Raw genomic sequence first — 21064 nt, 5'->3', positions numbered from 1 at the left:
ATTATTGATATGTTTAAAATTTGAAGTTTTCAAATACATTTTTTTTGGGGGTTGGGACCCCAGCACCCTCCCTCCTCCTATTTATACTATCGGTTTTAATCCGGGATATTTAAATATAGAATTATTTTATCCATTTTTTTATCTGTTTTGTTATTATTCATGATTTTTATTTGACGTAAGACATATAGATTTTAAAATTATAAATCTCACCAACTATTTATTTAAAATATTTTTAGGAATTATTGGTATAAAAATTAATAACTGTCCTTCATAAATGAGTTCCGTGCGTTTCGTGTTACATTGGAAAAACGTTTTTATTGGGTGTTTCTATCTAGATGTTTGTTTTCTCGTTAATATTCACATCATTATTATAATAGATACCTATAACTACATTTTGTTGTTTTTTTTCGTATTTTCATATACCACACTACCGACATGTTCCTATCCTATCCTATCCTATCGAATAACTGTTGCCGAAAGAATGTGGTGGCGGTAGGGTTGCAATTGTTATGTTTACGGATAAGCACATTCACCTGGCAACCACGTGGTAACCACCGCAAACATAATGTACATGTACTTGCACGTATAGTACTTCTTCATTGCCCATAAATCACCACGGTTCATTCACATCCGTGCGGATTTTGCTCCCACTGACATTCGTACGGAAAACCGCCGATATGTCCGAAGAAGACGTGATACCGGGTAAGATAGTAATATTAATTTATTTACAGCACACTTGATCAGTCGAAACTGTGACATTGTTCTTATTATTACGTATCGCAGATACGTAGTTGGACTTAAGTATAGTTACAGCATCGCAGTACTACTAAAATATTATACGTGTTAACATTTGGCTAATATCGACTTTCGTCAGTTAATATTGGAATTATCCATGCAGGTCGGTTAATGTATAATTTTTTCTGTTTAAATATGAAATATTAATTCCTTGGATAATGTTATACAAATTAATTTAGAGTTTTTGTTAACATTCTGTAGGTATACTATAATGTTAAAATAATAAATCTTAACAATTAAGTGAAAAATAAATGGGAGTATTATCTTAGGTAGGTATGGTATTTTAATTGGACGATGTTTTTATTATAACTATATGCTGTACAAGAACAATACACGATGCCGATCTGTAGTTAGTCTGTTTTCACATGTGATATTCGTGAGCAATATTGTGTTTTAATTTTTTTATTTAATTAAAATGCAAATACAATTTATCGTTTATTTGAAATTTTTTTCTCTAAAAAAAACAAGAAAATAATTCATTTTATTTATTAAGTGAAAAATATTTAAATATAATTAATGAATTGAAAGGTGGCAAGACAGCTCCTCGTTGGGTGTGATGTGATTATACATTAAAAATAATTTATAATAATATATAAATAAATAAACAAATAGTTTATAGATAGAATTAAATAAATAATATATAATAATTAATTAGTATTTGTGTCTTACTCTATTTATTTTTTTTAATTAATATTTTGATATTTAAAAAAATACACATTAGCCAACATATATGGATAATGTCGACATTAATCAAATGTTATTATTAATGTTATTATTAAATGTTATTACCCGTAACATATACTAGAAGTATAGAAGTACATTCCTCACCGGGGTTTCAAATTCAGAAGTAAGATATGAGTACTGTATATAATGATATAATGTACTGTAAGAGGAAATGTTTACTCTTCACCTATCGGAATTTACGTTCTACCACGAGAATAGAAGAAATTAATTATGGATCCAGATCTAAGTGTTATGTTTTTCGCGAGTAATATCGATTATTGGAGCAGTTTATGGGGTGTATTTTGTTTGAGGAAGTTTAAAACTTATTATAAATATGCTATAGCAAGTGCATTTACACGTACGTGAACACATTTTAATCACTTATTTTTTAAATACATCTATAGGTTTTTTTTGAACAATACAATCAACTATTATTTTTAACGGTAGTAATTTTATATTTATTGTCACAATCTATTATTAAAAAGTAAAAAAAAAAAAAAATATTTAAATAAAAATAAATTAGAGTTTTAATATTTTATTTTAATTTATTTGAATGCTTCTTAATTATATTATTATTCTATATTAGTAATGTATTTTGTACGAATATCATGAAACACAAAAGTTAAATTTATTTTGCATGCACAAGTAATTTTTATGTAATTTAAATCGAGTTCAAACACAGAGTAATTTATAACATAATCACAAAATAACATATTATTTAAAAATTTATTACGCCTATCATTAAAACTGAAGTTTTATAAATTTATAACTTTTACTGATATATAGCAATACGTATGTTCTATTCAGATAGAATAATTGCATATAACCAATTAATCAAATTATAAGTAAATTACATTTTACAATAATGTTTAAAATATATAAACACCAATATTTGTTAAATTTAATAATTACTTTGAAGGACATATAAGTATTATAAATAATCCTAGGAAGTAGAAAAACAATATTTTTATGATGAAAAGCCAGATATTTTCTTTAAATGAAAAAATAATAATAATATAATGAAACTGTCATTTATTTCTAAAGATATCCAAGGTTAAATATTTTTTACTGTTATAGACACTATGTTTAAACCTCAAGTATTATTAACTACAAAAAATAAACTACATTTTATTTTTTACACCAAGTATTATAATACATTATATAAATTAAAGAGACCATGGTTTGGTAAATATAGGATTAATACGGTAATATTTTGATCCCAAAACACGTATTGAAATTTAATAATAACCAAACGATTTAAGTATTATTATTTTTAGATTCTGAATGAAACAAAAAATGTATTGATTTTACCATGTGTGTTTTTTTATAGTTGTGTACAAAATTTTAACCAAAAATAATGTTTTAATTATCATCGAATATTAGTTAAAAGATCGAAAATGGCTTCAAGTTGATATTTCGAGGTAATTTTTTGAATTTCTCAATAGTTTTCGAAACTGAAAGAAACAAAATTTTTTTTGTAAATCCGATGAAATTAAATTTTTGTTTTTATCGGAACTAAAAAATAATAATCGTAGAGACATGAAATTCGCTTAATGATTATGTTAACGTTTGCTATAGATGGTATGAATTTCAAAATTTCATGTTTTCTTAAATTTTTTTTGAAAATGTCAATAAATATAATTTTGGTGTAACCTTGAGCGTGGACTTGTTTGAAAGCAACATAAAGTTTCTCGTAAATATATATTTATAGCTAGAATATATATATATATTCATATATACCCAGCAAACGTTGTTTTGTCATATATTTCTAATATTTCTAGTATATATTTTGTAGTATAAGAAATAACTATCTTATCGTAATTATGTTGGGATGGTGTCTATGATTGAAAAAAAAATGGAGTCCTGTGGATGATGACTGCCTATAAAAATTATAAAATGCCAGTCATTAATTTTTTTTAATTTAATGTATTAAATTTTTAAAAAAGTGATACATATTAATTATCTTCAATAAAAATTTTTAAAAAAAAACTTCAATACTAATCTTGAAGAACAATTGAACGTACGATTTTCTTTGTTATACCGTCCATAGCCAACACAAATAAACTTGATGGCTTATCTACACAAGAACATCTGACGTATAAAGGTCCGTATGTGAAATATGGTATGCTCAAATCTATGCCACAAGCAGACATTGTTTGGCCTTGGGACTTTTTGATTGTCATTGAGAATACCAATCTAATTGGTAATTGAAAGCGTTTAAATTCAGTCGGCATGTCTGTCAGAATTATTGGGATTTTTGGTACATTTATTTTTATTTACAGCAATACATTTTCACCTCAGTACTTGCCATTCAAAATAGTGGCTTCGTTAATGTTTTTCATTAATTTTTTAACAACTAATCGAACCGAGTGCCATTGAATAGCGGTGAAAAATTCAAATTTCGTATTAAACTTAAAGTTAGAGATGGTTCAATGGCATGCCTGGCGAATCCAATGAGTTCAAAAAATCTGTTATATAATTTATAGCTTCATTGGCATCTCAAACTGTATCTATTGATTTCTATGATACTAAATCACCTGGCAACAACTCTTGTATCTAGAATTTTAATTGCTGACGTCCAACATTTTTGTTGCCAAAATTACTCGTTCTACCAGCCATTCATTATTTGTGTATTGAATGTGTATATATGGATTTATGTATTCTATGAGAACATTTTGTGAATCAATGGTTGTACAGAAATCGATCGGTAATGTTATGTATCCAGTACTTTCATCTACAGCAATTTTTCCACTGTCGATATTTAACAATTGTTTTAAAAATTGTCAGAGGATCATTTGAAAACGCATGTTTACTTTTAGTTGTAGTTTTTCAACATTATACCACAGTGGCGAAGATTTCAAGCAAGTGTTGATCTCATCAGCGTACGTTGAACGTGGAATGACAGGAAGTGTTTGTCTGAAATCAAGCCATGCATCTTTAAAGGTTGAATACTGTTGTCCATTCACTTAGCGTATATCTTGAAATGACAATTATGATTTTATGATAATATAAATTATAGTAATGTTGTGTGTGTGTGTAACAATCTATCTTTGTAGAAAATAATGAATAGAATTTAAAAAAAAAATCTATTTATTTTAATAATATTCAAGTATTTTTACTTTGTGGTGTATGTGTTCTCTGCACAACAATATATTGTTTGACGTGTTCAAATGTCAATTATTTCTAGTTATCAGCTAATAGATGGGACTATTAATAGTGTGTTAACCTAGGCCAAGTATGTCACTATACACATGTAGTCCGTATTATTTTTATCGGCTATTATACTATAATTTAATAATATAACGATAACATAAGACGATAAAGTGTAGTTGTCAATAATTTCATTAAAGAAAAATATTGAATACTAGAATTCTTTTTAATTCTTTCCAAAAATGCTAAATTTTTAAAAAAGATGAAAATATTGTCCTTAAAAGTAGTACAAATACCATAAATACATTAAAGAAGTATATACGACTAAAAATGCAAAAAAATGCAAAATAAAAACTGAATTATATGAATCTACACCATTTGAAACATAATTTTGCCAAACTGAGAATTGCGTAAGGATTTAGATAAAAAAATGAATTTTGCATTGAAATCCATGCCTTACTTATTACAATAAAAATGTGTGATATTTATAATTTGCTGTTGGCATGGATATTAAGCCAATGACTCTACCTATATTATAGATATATAATTTAAACTTTGAGGTGAGCCACCCTTTACATCTAAAGGTTTAAAAAATAACCTATAAGCTATTTTCAGACCTACCAAACATACACAAAAAATGTCATGAAAATCGGTCAAGCCGTTTCGGAAGAGTTCAATAACAAACACTGTGACTGGAAAATCTTATATTTAAAAACATATATACATATAAATATATATTCATATATTATTGATAAATTAAAAAAAAATACTAGTATTTATCAATTTTGATAAAATGGTAAAAATCACGCGAATCCGCTACATTTTTATGGTCGATTATTAATATAATTAATAAGTCAAATAAAAAAAAAAAAAAAAATGAAAATTATAAATTTTAAAAATAATTTAATATTTAATAATAAAATCAATACAAAATAAAAACTTTACGAAATCAGATATTTTAACGATTTCCTATTAAGTGATAAGAATTATATAGTTAAAGACATTCCATAGTTTCGAATTATATAGCTGAAGATTTTGTTGTTTATAAGCACTAGAAATGTAGATGATTTTTTTTTCGAAAGTTAAAATATTGAAAATTCAACCTATTTTATAAAGAAATTTGGTTCTTCCATTATACCAACCATCTTTAGAAATATAAACTGATTCGCCCAATCTCTTTCAATCAAATTCGTTTTTTTTTATAAGCAAAGCTACATTGGCTTCAAGTTCAAAAAACCAATACAGTAATACCATTCAACCATCCTTGTATCACCCCTTTTGACCGTGGATTATTACTCAGCCTAGAAGAGTCGCCATTTTTTTCCTTTAAAATGTGTAATTAATTCAATCACTAAACTTTGTATTTATTTTATTATTTTCATTAAGCATTAAAAGTTTAATTTTAAAAATTAAATTGTACACGTACCTATTCGTTATTATGTAGACAACATTTATATAAATGTAAAACCTGTTACTAAGTAGAAATGGGTAAAAAATAACCATAAAGAAATGGTTAAGGGTAATTTTTCCAAGGAAAATTACAAAAAAAATATTACAAAGAACAAATATTTTGAAATTCAACGAATTGATTTTACTAAGTATGTATTTTTTATCATGCAAACTTACATATTTTACGTGCACAATGAGCACATAAGTAATAAAAATCAAACAATAGCTTTTATAAAGCAACAATACCTATTTATATTTGAAAAATAAATATAAAGTAAAATAGATTTCTCTCCATTCGAGTTTGTTATTTTTTTGTGATTTTGTTATTTTACCTATGGTATTAATTTGTTTGTATTCTTTATTTTTTTTATAGATATCAGTTTCTACACTCAAGATCTGTGTTATAATAATTTAGTTAAAATTATATTAAAGTTTTAAATTGTTATACAATTTAATTTCAGACACCGGAGCTGTGTTCACGTATGGAAAAAGTAGTTTTGCAGACAACATTCCTAGTCATTTTTTCATAAGAAATGATCCTATAATCGAAATTAGTTGTGGAAATGAACATTCTGGAATTGTTTGTAGTAAGATTTTAAGTTCTAGACATTTTATTCGTAGATTAGATTGTTTGTCCATAAAAATTAAATGATACATTGATATATAATATAACAGAGCTTGCGCAAAGGAAATATTAGCGCTGCACATCCTGTTTGTTTTACAGAAGTGAAAAAAATTTGACACTCGCTTCGCTCGCATATAATAAATAATACATACTAACATCAATATTAAACAATATTATATTATACTTCATAATGTATACAGATTTTTATAATTGAAATAACAAATTCCTTTAATATAATTTTAAAATGATTTCTTTTTCTTTTTTGTGACAACCTCTTCATTGTCAGTATCACTATATTCAAATTAGTGATGTTTGTTTGTAGCATCTAGAAACACACCTTTAAAATAATTTTGTTGCTTAGCCTTTGTTTTTGTATTAGGATTCCAATCATACAAGGGAGGCATGTTATAATTATTGTATAAGTAAATATTTTCAGTTGAAACATTCATGGCGGAACTTAATGGAGACTAATAAATTACTAATACCGTAGTTTTAATTTCTTAATATTCATAGATAAATATTTATTACCAATGTTTTAATCATAATTTCTAATAATTCCGGAAAACAAAATAATGTCAAATGGTACCTAACTCATAGACATATAGAATTAAATATTAAAAATTCAAATCATATTATTTTTTTTATGAACTGCACAACTTTTAAAGAAAAACTGCACATTATGTGCACAACTGCATATTAGCGCAAGCTTTAATAATATAATAAATAATAATTATGTTTATTTTATATTATCTAAGTAATTATGTCTACTAGCGCAATAATATTATTGGTATTTTACGAATACAGAGTAAATACGATACTTGTCATTTAAATAAATACTTCTTAAGAAATTGTATTGTTCTATACACGTCATGACAAATCTTGATGTATTAAAAAAATATATACATATATTACTTTTTGCGGTTAGTGATAAATTTTAAATAATGAATGTTTAATATATGACTGCATTTATTATCCAACTTGACCCACACGTTGCTTTATAAACATGCACTTTTCATATTTTTAGCTTATGAACCATAAAAAATAATCATTTATTATGCTTCAATAAAATATTTGAAGTAATTAGTTGTATGAAACAATTATATAAGTCGATACATAATGCTTATGAAAATTAAGTTCACATGTTTTCAGTTTTAAAAAATGAATACTGTTGTAACTTTTAATTTTCTATTTTCGTGTTGATCCGTAAATTAAATATTTAACAATAATATAAAAAATGTTACTTTTTATGGACTAATATATAAATTGTATTTTGTATGTCGTAAGCAGAACGAAAATAAACTACACCACGAAAAGATTTATTTTAAACTCATATAACACCAATGTCTCATAAAACTAAAACATATTTTGATATATTTAAAAACCAATAATCCGGTCATAAAAATATGTACTCGTAGTTCAGATTTTCAAATATTTCATTTTTATAAAACAAATATAACTCATATGTGAATGTATTTTATAAAATAAACAAAAAGTTATTTAAATTTCTATAACTTAAAACATTGTTATTCATTTTATTTACAAGTTTTTAAAAATTAATTTATATATACATAAATATATCTGATAAAATTGCAGCAATAAATTAATAGTTATGGAAACAAAAAATAATGCATACACATTAAAAATTTTTGCTTATAAAAATCTGTTTAATAGTTTTATGTTTTTAAATACATTGAATTATTTTAGAAAACGGACGAGTTTTTTGTTTTGGTAAAAACATGTTTGGACAACTAGGCTTAGGACACACGGAAAATGTTTATAAACCAAATTGTGTCAAAAGTAAAGACTATTTATTTATAAAATTATACATACTTATGTCTAACGACCAACATAATTTAAAATGTTTATATAGACTTGAAACCAGATAAAGTAAAGCATATAGCATGCGGACGATCACATACTATTGTTTCGACAGGTAAATATATTTTAATTTATTTAATACAATTGTAATTTTTAACTGAGTTTTCTAAAGAATAATAAGTTATTATTGGACTATTATTATAGTAATATATTATTAGTTATTAATAACTAATGCAAAAAATTGAAAACAAGTGTGTTAAAAACAGGTATATAATTGAAAATTTCTTATTTTTATAAGATTTGTTTTGTAATCAAAACATTTTATACTTGTTTTTCTAAACTTTCATCCATTTAAGTGATTTAGTATTTAATTTCCATAAATTTCTATTTCAAATCACTTTAAAGATTATAGTGAGTAGTATTTTTTATTTTAGGACTGTAGAATAATATACCTATTACCCCAGGCAACAATACCTATTTTAAAATAAAGTCAGTAGTGCCAAAATGACAAAACGTATTAGACGTCAAGATTTCGGATGGATTACCACTAAAAATAACTCCACCAAATCAAAGTTCTTCATTAATTGTTATTTGTTTATAAATGTATAATCTTGAAAATAATTCAAAATTCATTGTGTACCAAAAATATGTTTTTCACACTTATGTTTTTGATTTCATTATTCATATTAAAATAATTATAACGAAATTTTAAGCTCTTGTTATACCTCATTTTTTTTTTTACTAAGAATCTACATGGTTGGAGTAATATATTAAAATTTTTTTCAATACTTAACTAGAAGGGCCGGCAAGAACTTTTGAGGGCCTTACGACCGATTGGTTCCAGGCCCCCTTTGCTTTCACTTATTTGGTTAAGATATACTTACTACTTGTAAAAACTTATACATACTCTACTACAACAAAAGTATTTAAATTTGTATCTTATGTTACAGCGAATGAGATTATAAAACAATTTTGTATAAATGGCTGAGACGACGGGCCCTATCGGAGGTACGGGCCCCAGGGTCACAGCCCTCCCTATCTCACCCTCTCACCGGCTCTGTTGACACTTTTACGTTTTATCAACATTTTTTTATAGTTCTTTTACTTTTAATATTTACGTATATTAAATATATTGAAGTTTAAAAATGTGTAATTTTTAATCCACAAACAATATGTTTACTTAAAAATATTATCAATGGAAAAAGAACAATTAAAATTATTGATCATTCGGATACAGTATAATAGATAGTACTTAAAATGTCTGTTTTCTCTCATTATTTAATTTTACTGAATTGTGTTGGGCATATACTTATGCTTAGCCAGTAGCAACCAAAGAAATACCTCTACTTGCTGTTATAAAAAAAAAAAAAAAAAATCAATATTATTAAATATTCTAATATAAATATGGTTTAGATTGACATGAATAGATAGTATTTTAGTTATTGATCAAACTCTTTAAGTATTTTGAGTAGTTATTGAACTTTTTATTCGTTTTAAAAAAATATTAACAGTAAATTCTTATTCGAATAATACTAATTACTATTTACTAATAATACTTATACTCGAATTGTTGAAATTCTAAAAACATTTCTCCTCTATTTTTTTGGATTTTTCTGAAAATATAAGTTTAAATACTTATTGCCATGATAATAACAGGATTTAGTAACATGTCAGTGTATCATCTTATGGTATATACTAATAATACTAATAATATACGTATATTTATGGAAACTATGAAAATGCTCATTTAAGTAATAAACTATATAGTAACTAAAAGTATTAATATCTTAATAGTTCTAAAAAAATAATCTACATATATCAGGTAAATTATAATAAAGGTGGCCTATAATATTGTTAATGTTTATTTTTCCTCCTTCAGATAAAAACACGGTCTATGGATTTGGCGATAATAGCGAAGGACAACTCGGACAACCGATGATAGACGTATTGAACAGTTATGACCCTATCAGAGTAACTCAATTCAACGATAATATCATTCAAATATCTGCCGGGTCATATCATACGGCGGTTCTATTAGGTCGTAATTAATGCTGCAACAATCATTGTACAATATTAAGTACGTTCTGTACATTGTTTTAATTTTTTTTTCGTTAGAAAATGGTGATGTATATGTTTGGGGTTCAAATAACGAGAGACAACTGGGAATGGATACAATCAACGATTCGGCCAACATCAAAATACCTACTATAGTGCCGATCAACCATCCCGTGGTGTTCATATCATGTGGGCACAATCACACTGCATTCGTTACGAGTAGGTTACCGCACGTACATGCGCAATACACCACACGGGCTCGTTCAAATTTAACATAACAACCATTGATGACATTTCAGAATTTTTAGAGGTGGGACAACACTATAGCCAATAGTATCTTAAGAAAACTCAAAGCTTACTATTGAATTTGTTTATATTGATTTTCTTAAAAATTAAAAAAAAACAGTGGATAGGCTGATCTCGCACTAACGGTTATCATGCTGTCAAACTGTTTTTAAAATTAAAGAAGGGAAATTATCACTATCACTAACTCCTGCTAAATGACGCTACTACAGCTTGTAGTATTTAGCATTTCGTGACTACTTGTGAAATTGTAACGTTATACTGTATAATATCCATAATCCAGGCCCGTATTTAGGGGGGGTATGGGTAGGCACATGCTCGGGGGCATCAAGTCTCAGGGACGGCAAAATATTATAACAAAATTAATTTTAAAAATGATGTACCTAATGAAAAAAAAATAAAACAATAAAAAAAAAGAAAATAGTATGTTTTATTAGGTTATAATTTGTTTAATTTGCTAATTAAAAAAAGTATTGAACGATTTTCATTTATAAGCTATATTTCAATATTAAAGAATCTAAATAATAATAAGAATTAAATAATAATGACAATAATTAAATTTGACGATTAAAAAAAATGTATAACAATAATAATATGTACAATACAACAATTATAATGCAAATATATATAGTTAACATATAGCAATGTATAACAATGTGATGTATAAAACAATAATTTTTAACCACATCAATGATTACTAAATAATAATAAATGTAACTAAATAAAATAAATCTAACCCTTTCAAATGCATGATAGTTTTATTGAAATACTTTTTTGAACCCAAGCGCAGTTCGGCCACTACCTGCTTTTTACCCGAGTGCAATTCGACCAATCCCTTTTTTAAATTTAAGTGCAATTCGACTATACCCAGATTATTTACCTTTCTTTGATTCCTTGGACTAACCTAAACTAACCATACAAACAATACCAGCTTTTTCCTCAACTTTCAATCTCCTACTATATTTTTACTATATCCTTAATTTTTAATACTAGCTTACATATCTAAATTTTAATATATAAATAGCCTCTACTAATCTGTTATTAATCTTTACAATTTAATCGTCGGACTTTAATATTAATTCTAATTAGGATACTTTAATTATAAAAAAATATTATACATATGCGGATGGCCCTGTGCGTATATACGGAAACGTTTGTTTCGATGGACTCATAACACCACGTATTAATGTATATAGTTTGTAATAATAAAGTAGCTATATTGTATTATAAACTAACAATAAATACTTCCTGGGGGTACGGAAATTCAATCTTAACAGAAGTTGGAGATTTGTTCACGTGTGGCGACCGGGAGTACGGAAAACTCGGCCACGATCTTTGGTCGCTTAACAAGGTCGATACGACCGAGAAGATAGTTCAAGTCGCATGCGGAGCCAACCACACGGTCGCATTGAACGGTAATTATAATACGATACAGTAAATTAGTTCAGTTATTGCTAGTATAGACTTATTGTCATCGTTGAATTAAGTATATACACTTGTTATATGTACATGGTGCATCAATATGATTATAAAAACGCTTCAATGTTAAACCGCATAATAATCGATTTACTCTAAACAGATGCAGGAAAAGTTTTCGTATGCGGTAAAAACGACTGCGGTCAAATCGGTTTGCGAAGTGTTACATCTCAAGGTCATCTGTACCCTTGCCCCATCACCAACGAACGAATTGTTCAAATAAACTGCGGTGAAAGTCACAGCGCTTTTATTACTGGTAAATTACATTTATACCGAGAGAAAACAAGAACCAACATAAGTTTTGGTTTATATATTTAGTTTTCATTTTGATCGTTTTTTATAAATAATTTTATAAATATTTTAATACATACTCACTGGTTTTTTGATCATTTTTAAGCATTTTATCTGTGAAAACCAAAAATCCATTTAATTGTCTTATGTGTTTTTCGGCTGCTGACACAGCAAGCGGTAAACTGTTCATGTGTGGCGATGGAAAGTACGGAAAGCTCTGCATAGACATTAATCAAATAACAATTCCTATGCTTGTTTCAAAATTTGTTGATAAAAATTTAAACGTGCAGATGGTTGGTTGTTTACTGATAAATATTTTCAATATTAATTGAAATACTATTTATTTTGGCTGTTTTAGGTCAGTTGTGGAGGTAATCATACATTAGTTCATGCCGAGCCGGCCGAAAACGAACTTATCGACAATGATAACGTAAAACAAATGAAATCCACAGACACATTACCCCCATTGAAGGTTGCAAAAAAAGTAATCGAAGAACGAAAAGAAAACATTGAAATATTCACTACAATTACTCCAACTGCCAATGGTAATGAACAGGAAGCCTTAAGTGTGATTAAAAAAAATGTTAAAGTAAGTGAATGTAATTTTTTTTATTCCTGATAAATAAATAGTTTTTAAAAAAAAAATAACAGGAAAACAATACAGATATGAATGATATGACCGATCAACAAATTCAAGTGGATAAAAAATCGTATAACGATAATACACCAAGTAAATATTTTTACATTATAAATATACCTACGTAAAAGTAGATACATATTTTCTTCTAGACTAATGCATAAATTAGTTTTTTAATTTTGTTCGATTAATAAAACCTCGTTTACAATGTTTAAATAGATTTCTACGAATAAAAAATTTTATATTCAAACTCATCAACATTGTACAGGATACGTAATTCATATTTTATATGTTACTTGTAATCAATGTAAGTGTTTTGTTAAGTGTAGGTACTCCAGAAAAAATGTTCGAAAGTAATAATTATACAAAATATTTTTATTTTTTTTTTAACTTAATTATTTATTTAGCAATCTGTTACAAATTGGAACAATAAGCTTATTTGATATAATAATAAAAACAAAACAGTAATGACGGAGTGAAGAGACCTCCCATTGGAGGTACTTCATCAGGAAAAGATTATACAAAATATAATTAAATTAATAATCAAACAATTTAAATTAACCAATATTTTTAATTGGTTGCTAGTTATACTATTTAGGCAAGAAAATATATATCTATTGTTATTATTATATTAACGTATGTATAATATACAAAATTAGAGCTTTTATTACAGATGTGATGGAATTCATGAGTCACTTGAAATACGTGTTAATCCCAAATATATGTCCGTTTTTATAATGATAAAATTAGTAATTTTGTATAAGTAGACACTTCAAGTATTAATAAAATTTTTTTTTATTATTATTAATAAGATAATTATACAATCTATACACATAGAGTACAATAAGTAAAACTGAATTGATAGACAGAAAATAGTATAAGTGAACAATATTTATAAGAAGTTACAATAGTCCATACTTAAATAAAGAAAAGGTAATACATTTTTATTTTGGATAAACATGTATTTCACGTGACACGTATATTAAGAACTCAAATACAAATCTTATATTTTATTTATTTGCAATTAATACTTATATCATGGTTATAAATACATTTTTTTTTTAATTTAAATACTTTTAATTTTATTTCACAATAGTAATACCTATTATGTTCATTATATGACATGTATATATATATTATCATTATATTATATTATCATTTATATGACATAGCACATAATAAATGTTTTTCAATGTGCATAGCATATTATAATGTGTAATCAAAATCTAAGCAAGTTTTAATTTAAATTAAATATTTAAAGACCTGATCATTTAATTTAATAGAGTTCAATAGATTTATGGTGGGAGTCAATATATATTATATTAAATATATTTTTATTTATTTCATAAATATTCCATATAAGCTAAAATTAAATTGAAAAATGTCTGATGTTATATTCATATATATACATGTTTTTCATCAAAATATAATTTCAACTGCTATTAATTAAGTGTACTCTGTTTTTAACAGAAATAAAAAATACAGTTATAGGTGATAAATCGTTTGAAAAAATAGAAAAAATAACAAATAACATGCTGGTTAATAATTCTAATGAACAAAAAGAAAAAAAAGTAGTAAATAAATCAAAATATCCTAGAAATGAGAGAATACGGGTAAGTAAAATATATAACCAACTATTTAATAATTGGAAATTATTAAATATTAACAAAATATTTTATTGTTATTAATTTCAGTCTCGTTTGTGTGTATTCATCTGAAATTGACGTCAATTGTAACTTATTTTCAAAGCAACAATTTTAAGTGTATAATAGATAAATCCAACTAGTTATTGTAATATGTTACTACTATAGTTATGTTTGTTATTAGTTTATTACTATTACTATTTCTATCGTCATTGTATAAATTAAAGATTCAATTTACTTTTTTCCATAAATACACTATAGATAGGTAATATGAAATTAAATGTATTTCTTTTTTAATTACATTATTAAATTTACAGCAATTATTAGTTATTCTGAACATTTGTCAGTAGGATCTTAAGCTCAATTATAGGTATAATTTTTATCATTATACAAAAATGGTTGCCAAATAATATTGTTCTTCATAAGCATAATATATAACTATTTATTTATAATCCATATGAATGAAAAATATAGGTCAACCATAACCTAGAAGTATAAAAAATATTCGAAAATGCTCTTTTTAACTATTGTGTATTTCCGAAATTTTTGGCTTTATCTTAGAATTTATATGACCTATAGAACAGCAAATTATTTTTTAACTCAAATATATAATTTTTTATCTTCTCAGATATAGTAAATAATAAATAATACCCTTTTTTCAAATAAGTATCAATAAAAAACATTTTTTTTTTAAAAATTCTAATAAATATAAATTGTTTTTTCTCAAGTACATTCTAGTCCTTGTTACAAAAATTAAGGATTGGTTATTTTAATTTGAACTTATGTCAATTAATTGTAATAATAATACAGTGAAAACTCCCTTAACGGACACCTCTAAGAGCGGACATTTTTTGGGGAATGGGGAATGGGGAATGGAGAATGGGGACATTTTCACTACTTTTCTATAGGAAAACCACTAAATATCGAACACTCTAAATAACGGGCACTTTTATGGAATTTTAACTTTTAATTTTAATCATTTATAATGTAAATTTAGAAAAATAATTGTGGAATGTCTAGATAAAATTCTACGTGGTTAAATTGTATTTTATTGATATTACCCATTATATATTATTAAACTGTTATACTTTATATTATCCATTCAGTCATGAGCGTCACTAAAGTCCAAATTTTGGAGTAGTAAAGTTTATTCTTAGGAAGTTAAAAAATACATTTTTAAAGATTTAACATGATAACTTGCTTACTTAGCTGGCTAACTTTTGTTCATAAATCTTAGTATGAAGTGTAGTGTATACACTGCCTTGTTGTCTGTATTGAACTTGTAAAATATAAAAATATAATTATTTTGGATACAATCACAATAATATTATGTTCGTCCATGTTCGTACACACTTGAATAATAAACTTCGAATATATTTTTAAAATCTATAACTTTTTTTGGGGTAGCGAAAAGATACCTTTGCTACCCCACAAACATTTCTAGGGTAGCAATACCCTTTAGTGACGCCTATGCGTTCAGTCATGGAAATTTTATGACGTTGACGTTAGGCTACAGAAGGATATACAGTAAAGGATATACGTAAATACATTTCTTCTAATGAAATACAGAAACGTACTTCATTCTTTTCCAGCACAGTGGAATTAGAAAATGCGAAATGACTTCGCGTAAAAATACGAAACAATCTAAAGCAACTGTTTTTTTAATACATGTTAGTTTTAATTTTTATGTTATCAATTATTTTATCTTTTTACCTGCGTATTTTTAAAAATAGGTACACAAAAATAATTAAAGTTAAAATAAATGAAATTAATTATGTACCAATATTTATCTATAAATTATTTTAAATAAATAAATACATATTTTTAATTATATTTTCAATTTTTTATTTTTCCAGTATTATATTTCTCCCTTTAAATACCCGACACCTCCAAATAGCGTACAAAATTTCAGTGACCAAGGGTTTCCGGTATTTAGAGGTTTCACTGTAAATCATATACAGTAAAATCTCGATAAGACGAAATCGATCGGAACCATGATATTTTTCCGTGTTAACGGGGTTTCCGTCTTGACGGGATTAATTAATTGTATGTCATTTGAAACGGGACCAAAATAATGTTCCGTTATACCGATGTTTCCGTCTTACCGAAGTTCCGTCTTATCGAGGTTTTAATGTATTATTATTTATAATCAATAAACCTTGGTTAGACCTTATATGCATTGACCTTATTACTATTTATTTTTTTTTTTTTACATATAAAAATTTAATTTATCTATCTATGTATCTATCTATACTATATATAAAATTGTAAAGGTTTTTCTTCGACCGCGCTAACCGAGAAAACTACTGAACCGATTTGGCTGAAATTTTTTTTGGCTGAAACCCGACACTCTGCTGAAGGTTTTAGTACCACTTTTGTCACTAAAAAAGTTCATAAAAGTTCATAAAAAATTAAAAACAATTGTACCTATATTGTGCGTGTACCTATATTATCAATCCGAGATTGATTATTTAAATATTAAAGCGCTTCAAATTGGACGAATGACTATATTATGTCCTAAGTGCCATGCAAAAAAATGGAAAGATGAAACACGTGGACTTTGCTGCGCTGACGGTAAAGTTTTATACCAATTTGAGGATCTTCCAGACCTAATTAAAAGTTTAATTGATAATTCTCACCCTCTATCAAAACATTTCTTTGATAATTCTAGACGGTCTAGACGCTCTGTTTCAAATGACATCGTTTGGAGCAAACGAAATAGCTGAAGGGAACTTCATGCCCTCTTTTCAAATTCAGGGTCAAGTGCATCATTTAATAGGTAGTTTATTACCCGAAATTAGAAATAATGCTAAATTTTTACAAATATATTTTATGTCAGAGTCGGATCAAATATCTATTCGAACAAATATGATTCCAAATTTAAAAAGAGGTCTCATTGAATCATTGCAAACAGTTTTGCGTGAAAATAATCACCTCATACAGAGCTTCAGATCTAATCTGGAGTCGAGGTCTTTTGATGAGTTGCAAAACTTAATGTTAATTATTCATGCGGACAGAGTTCCTCAAGATGAACACAGAGGTTAATATAATGCACCTCCATCGATGAAGTAGCTGTATTATTAGTTAATGAAGATAAAGGTCCCAGAGATATAGTTCTGCACGGTCGGAGTGGACACTTGAGTCGAGTTTCCGAATTGAATAGATCTTATGATGCACTGCAATATCCATTGATGTATACTAAAGGCGAAGATGGTTATCATATTAATATTTTACAGAAAAATAACCAAAATCGAACAAAAACTGTCTCCTGCATGCAATTTTATTCTTATAGGTTTATGGTTAGAGAAACAAGTCTAAATCATCTACATTATTACAAAACATTATTCAGCCAATTCGCCGTAAATATGATGGCAAAAATGATTTCTGAAAGATGTACCTACTGGAAAAAATTTAATTTTTTGACAAATTAAACATAATGGCTTACCTTTGTTTTCGACGAAAAAGTATAAATCAACCCAAAAATTATTAAAAAAAAACCGATGTTCATTACAAATTTTTCTTTTTTTAGTCGCCATGTTTGGATTTACTTGTAAAATTTAACTATTACAAACACAAACAGTCATACGTACGGACGTAATCACGGTGTAATACTAATTGCTACGAACGCAAAGTAACTATGCCCATAGATTAAATATACTAGATACATATGTATTAAATACATAGATTAAATATATTCAAAATTTTAATTTTTATATATAGGTATATAAGTATATTTAATTTATCCTATGACTGAGCAGTGCAGCCATCATTATCTTCGACTCCGATTAGATAATAATAACAATTGTATAGATTAAACTGACTATATAACATAGAATAAACATCAACGATTATAACATATTAACGATTAGATTAGATTTTATTAATAAAGAAAAAAGAATTGAATAGTACTGAAAATTGTATGAAAAATTTTATTGAATATAAATAGAACAAAAAAATTAACTACTTTTGTGCGGGCCATAAAAAATTGCTTCGCGGGCCACATGCGGCCCGCGACCCGCGGGTTGTTGACCACTGTTCTAATGGCATGTGCTAGTTTCGTGGTCATAAAATCTTATAAAAAAAATCATAGTTTCATTAATTTATACTTAGGATTTGATGGGTCCCATAGAATAGGACGCGCTTTGTATAAATTAATAAGCGTGATATACTGATCGTCAGAAAAATCCATAATTTATAAATTAATATTTAACTACCCATCAATTAATTTACAAATAAATGTGACACTAAAAAACAGTTGATTATTAAACCCTCAAATGCAGGTGAACACAAGCGAATCGGTTGTGACGGTCCGAATGACGTTCACACTGAGCAAATGGTACAAATGGCCATTCGTTCGCGTTCGGCGTACTGTTTACACTTAATCGTTAGTGAGCCTAATTCGCTTTCGTCGGCGTTCACGGCCGTCAAGTTTTGATTCTTCAAGTGTATAGTCAGTATCTAGTAATAGTACTAATAGTGTTGAACAAAACAAAAACCTTATGTAAGGAGTGTTTTGGCCCTTACCGTGGCAGTGTTCAAAATAAATAAATAATAAATTCTGATAAACATGTACCTAATGTAAAGCGTAGACTAAATTGTTTTAATTATTATTATTTTGCTATTTTATTCATAGTAAGATTTTCTGATTTCTATTAATTTTATTTTTAATTATATTTTTTTGTTATTCTTACAAAATATTTGTTTTGATTTGTTACCAACTTATTTTATTTTGATTTGTGATAAACATGTAATGTAAAGAAAAGTCTAATTTGTTTTAATTATTATTATTATATTTCTATTTTATTCATAGTTATACAGTAAGGTTTTCTAATTTCTATTAATTTTGTTTTAATTTGTTACTTATTTTATTTTGAAGAATATTATTATTATATTAATATATTTATTCATTTTTATAAATTGTTACTTATTTACTTATTATTATTACAACAGGGTTTCTTTTTATTATTGTTAGCATTTTTTAAAAAGTTTTCTAATTGTTTTTTTGTACTTTGACTTGTTTTATTCAATTTTTACCTTGTAAAAATTATGATTTGTGTTTTGATATACAAAATTTTATTGTTTAAGTTATAATAAACTGTTATTATTCATTTAAAATAATTGTTTTCATATTTTTAAAGAAGTGGTAAAATATTTTACCAGCGGCCACTAGGTGTTGAATCATGACCTAGACAATCATTGGTCGATTATTTTACCACCCTATAAGTCAAAAACTTACAGGAAATTTTTTTTTTTTTTTTGTCAATATTGAATACAAACAATCCCATCATATCAGAAACAACATTTTGAAGTGATCGGACTAACAGCGCCTTCTACCCTATAAAGGGTTAAGCGACGATTTTACTACTTTTCAGGAGAGCAAAAACAAAATTTTCATATTTTCTTAACTTTAACGTTGGTGCTTCGATATTTATTTAAGCATTAGGAATAGGGTTATTATATATTTCCATTTTATTACATGTTATCTTGCTGGTCTGGCGCTAATCACATTGAAATATTTAGTACATTTTTTATCATAACGAATTTAACTAAACTTACCTTTTTTTGGTGCCTAGCTCCATTTTCATTCTTTTTTTTTTGTGATAAATGGCGCTTATAAATTGTTCAGTAGACATGTAACGATTGTGAAACGTAAGTATGTATACCTAGGACGTATAAAGAACTTTACTCATATAATCACTTATTTAAATATAAAAAATGGTTTGATACTCATTTGTCATATTATTATGATTATTATGAAAGTTGATAAGCAACAATCGTAGGGGTTAAGCGCCATGAATTTGTCGTTTAGCCCATAAAATTTTCAACAATGTCGCTTGTCCCCTTTTTACCAGCCGATATTCCATCGTACCGGACGTACTCGTTTAGGGCGTAGACTCTGCGACGGGAACGCGGTCCGTAAAAAAAGAAACGGTACCCTTCCGAAAACCGATAAATACCGCACGTTTAATTACGCGCGTTCGTCGTGTCGTAACGGCATGTGCCCCTGCGCACAAGTGTTTTGTATGCGCGCGCGGTACATTTCCGACGGACGGTAACTTACAGACCAAACGGTGCACGTCGTTCGCTTTCTACGTTTTC

The 21064-nt window shown here is 26.8% G+C and overlaps 1 protein-coding gene across 3 annotated transcripts; it reads left to right on the top strand.

Annotated features, from left to right (window-relative positions):
- The first annotated feature begins 609 nt into the window (after positions 1–609).
- On the top strand, positions 610–15294 carry LOC112688864 (X-linked retinitis pigmentosa GTPase regulator-like). Of its 3 annotated transcripts, XM_025562269.1 has the most exons (14): positions 614–702; positions 4338–4461; positions 6579–6704; positions 8447–8539; positions 8613–8675; positions 10440–10598; positions 10676–10834; positions 12196–12333; positions 12498–12650; positions 12857–12978; positions 13044–13274; positions 13337–13415; positions 14793–14935; positions 15017–15293. In XM_025562269.1, the coding sequence occupies exons 4-14, from the start codon at positions 8479–8481 to the stop codon at positions 15038–15040; spliced, it is 1332 nt and encodes a 443-aa protein (XP_025418054.1). In that variant the 5' UTR covers positions 614–702; positions 4338–4461; positions 6579–6704; positions 8447–8478; the 3' UTR covers positions 15041–15293. The 3 variants fall into 3 exon arrangements, with proteins under 3 accessions (XP_025418053.1, XP_025418052.1, XP_025418054.1); XM_025562268.1 differs by lacking the exon at positions 4338–4461 and having other exon boundaries at positions 610–702; positions 14808–14935; positions 15017–15294; XM_025562267.1 differs by lacking the exon at positions 4338–4461 and having other exon boundaries at positions 610–702; positions 15017–15294.
- Positions 15295–21064: the final 5770 nt, after the last annotated feature.

The sequence above is a fragment of the Sipha flava genome, unplaced genomic scaffold (assembly GCF_003268045.1).
Source record: "Sipha flava isolate LNK unplaced genomic scaffold, YSA_version1 40_pilon_pilon, whole genome shotgun sequence".
Taxonomy (NCBI): domain Eukaryota; kingdom Metazoa; phylum Arthropoda; class Insecta; order Hemiptera; family Aphididae; genus Sipha; species Sipha flava.
The sequence above is the reverse complement of the archived record's forward strand: the minus strand, read 5'-3'. Positions and strand labels throughout refer to the sequence as shown.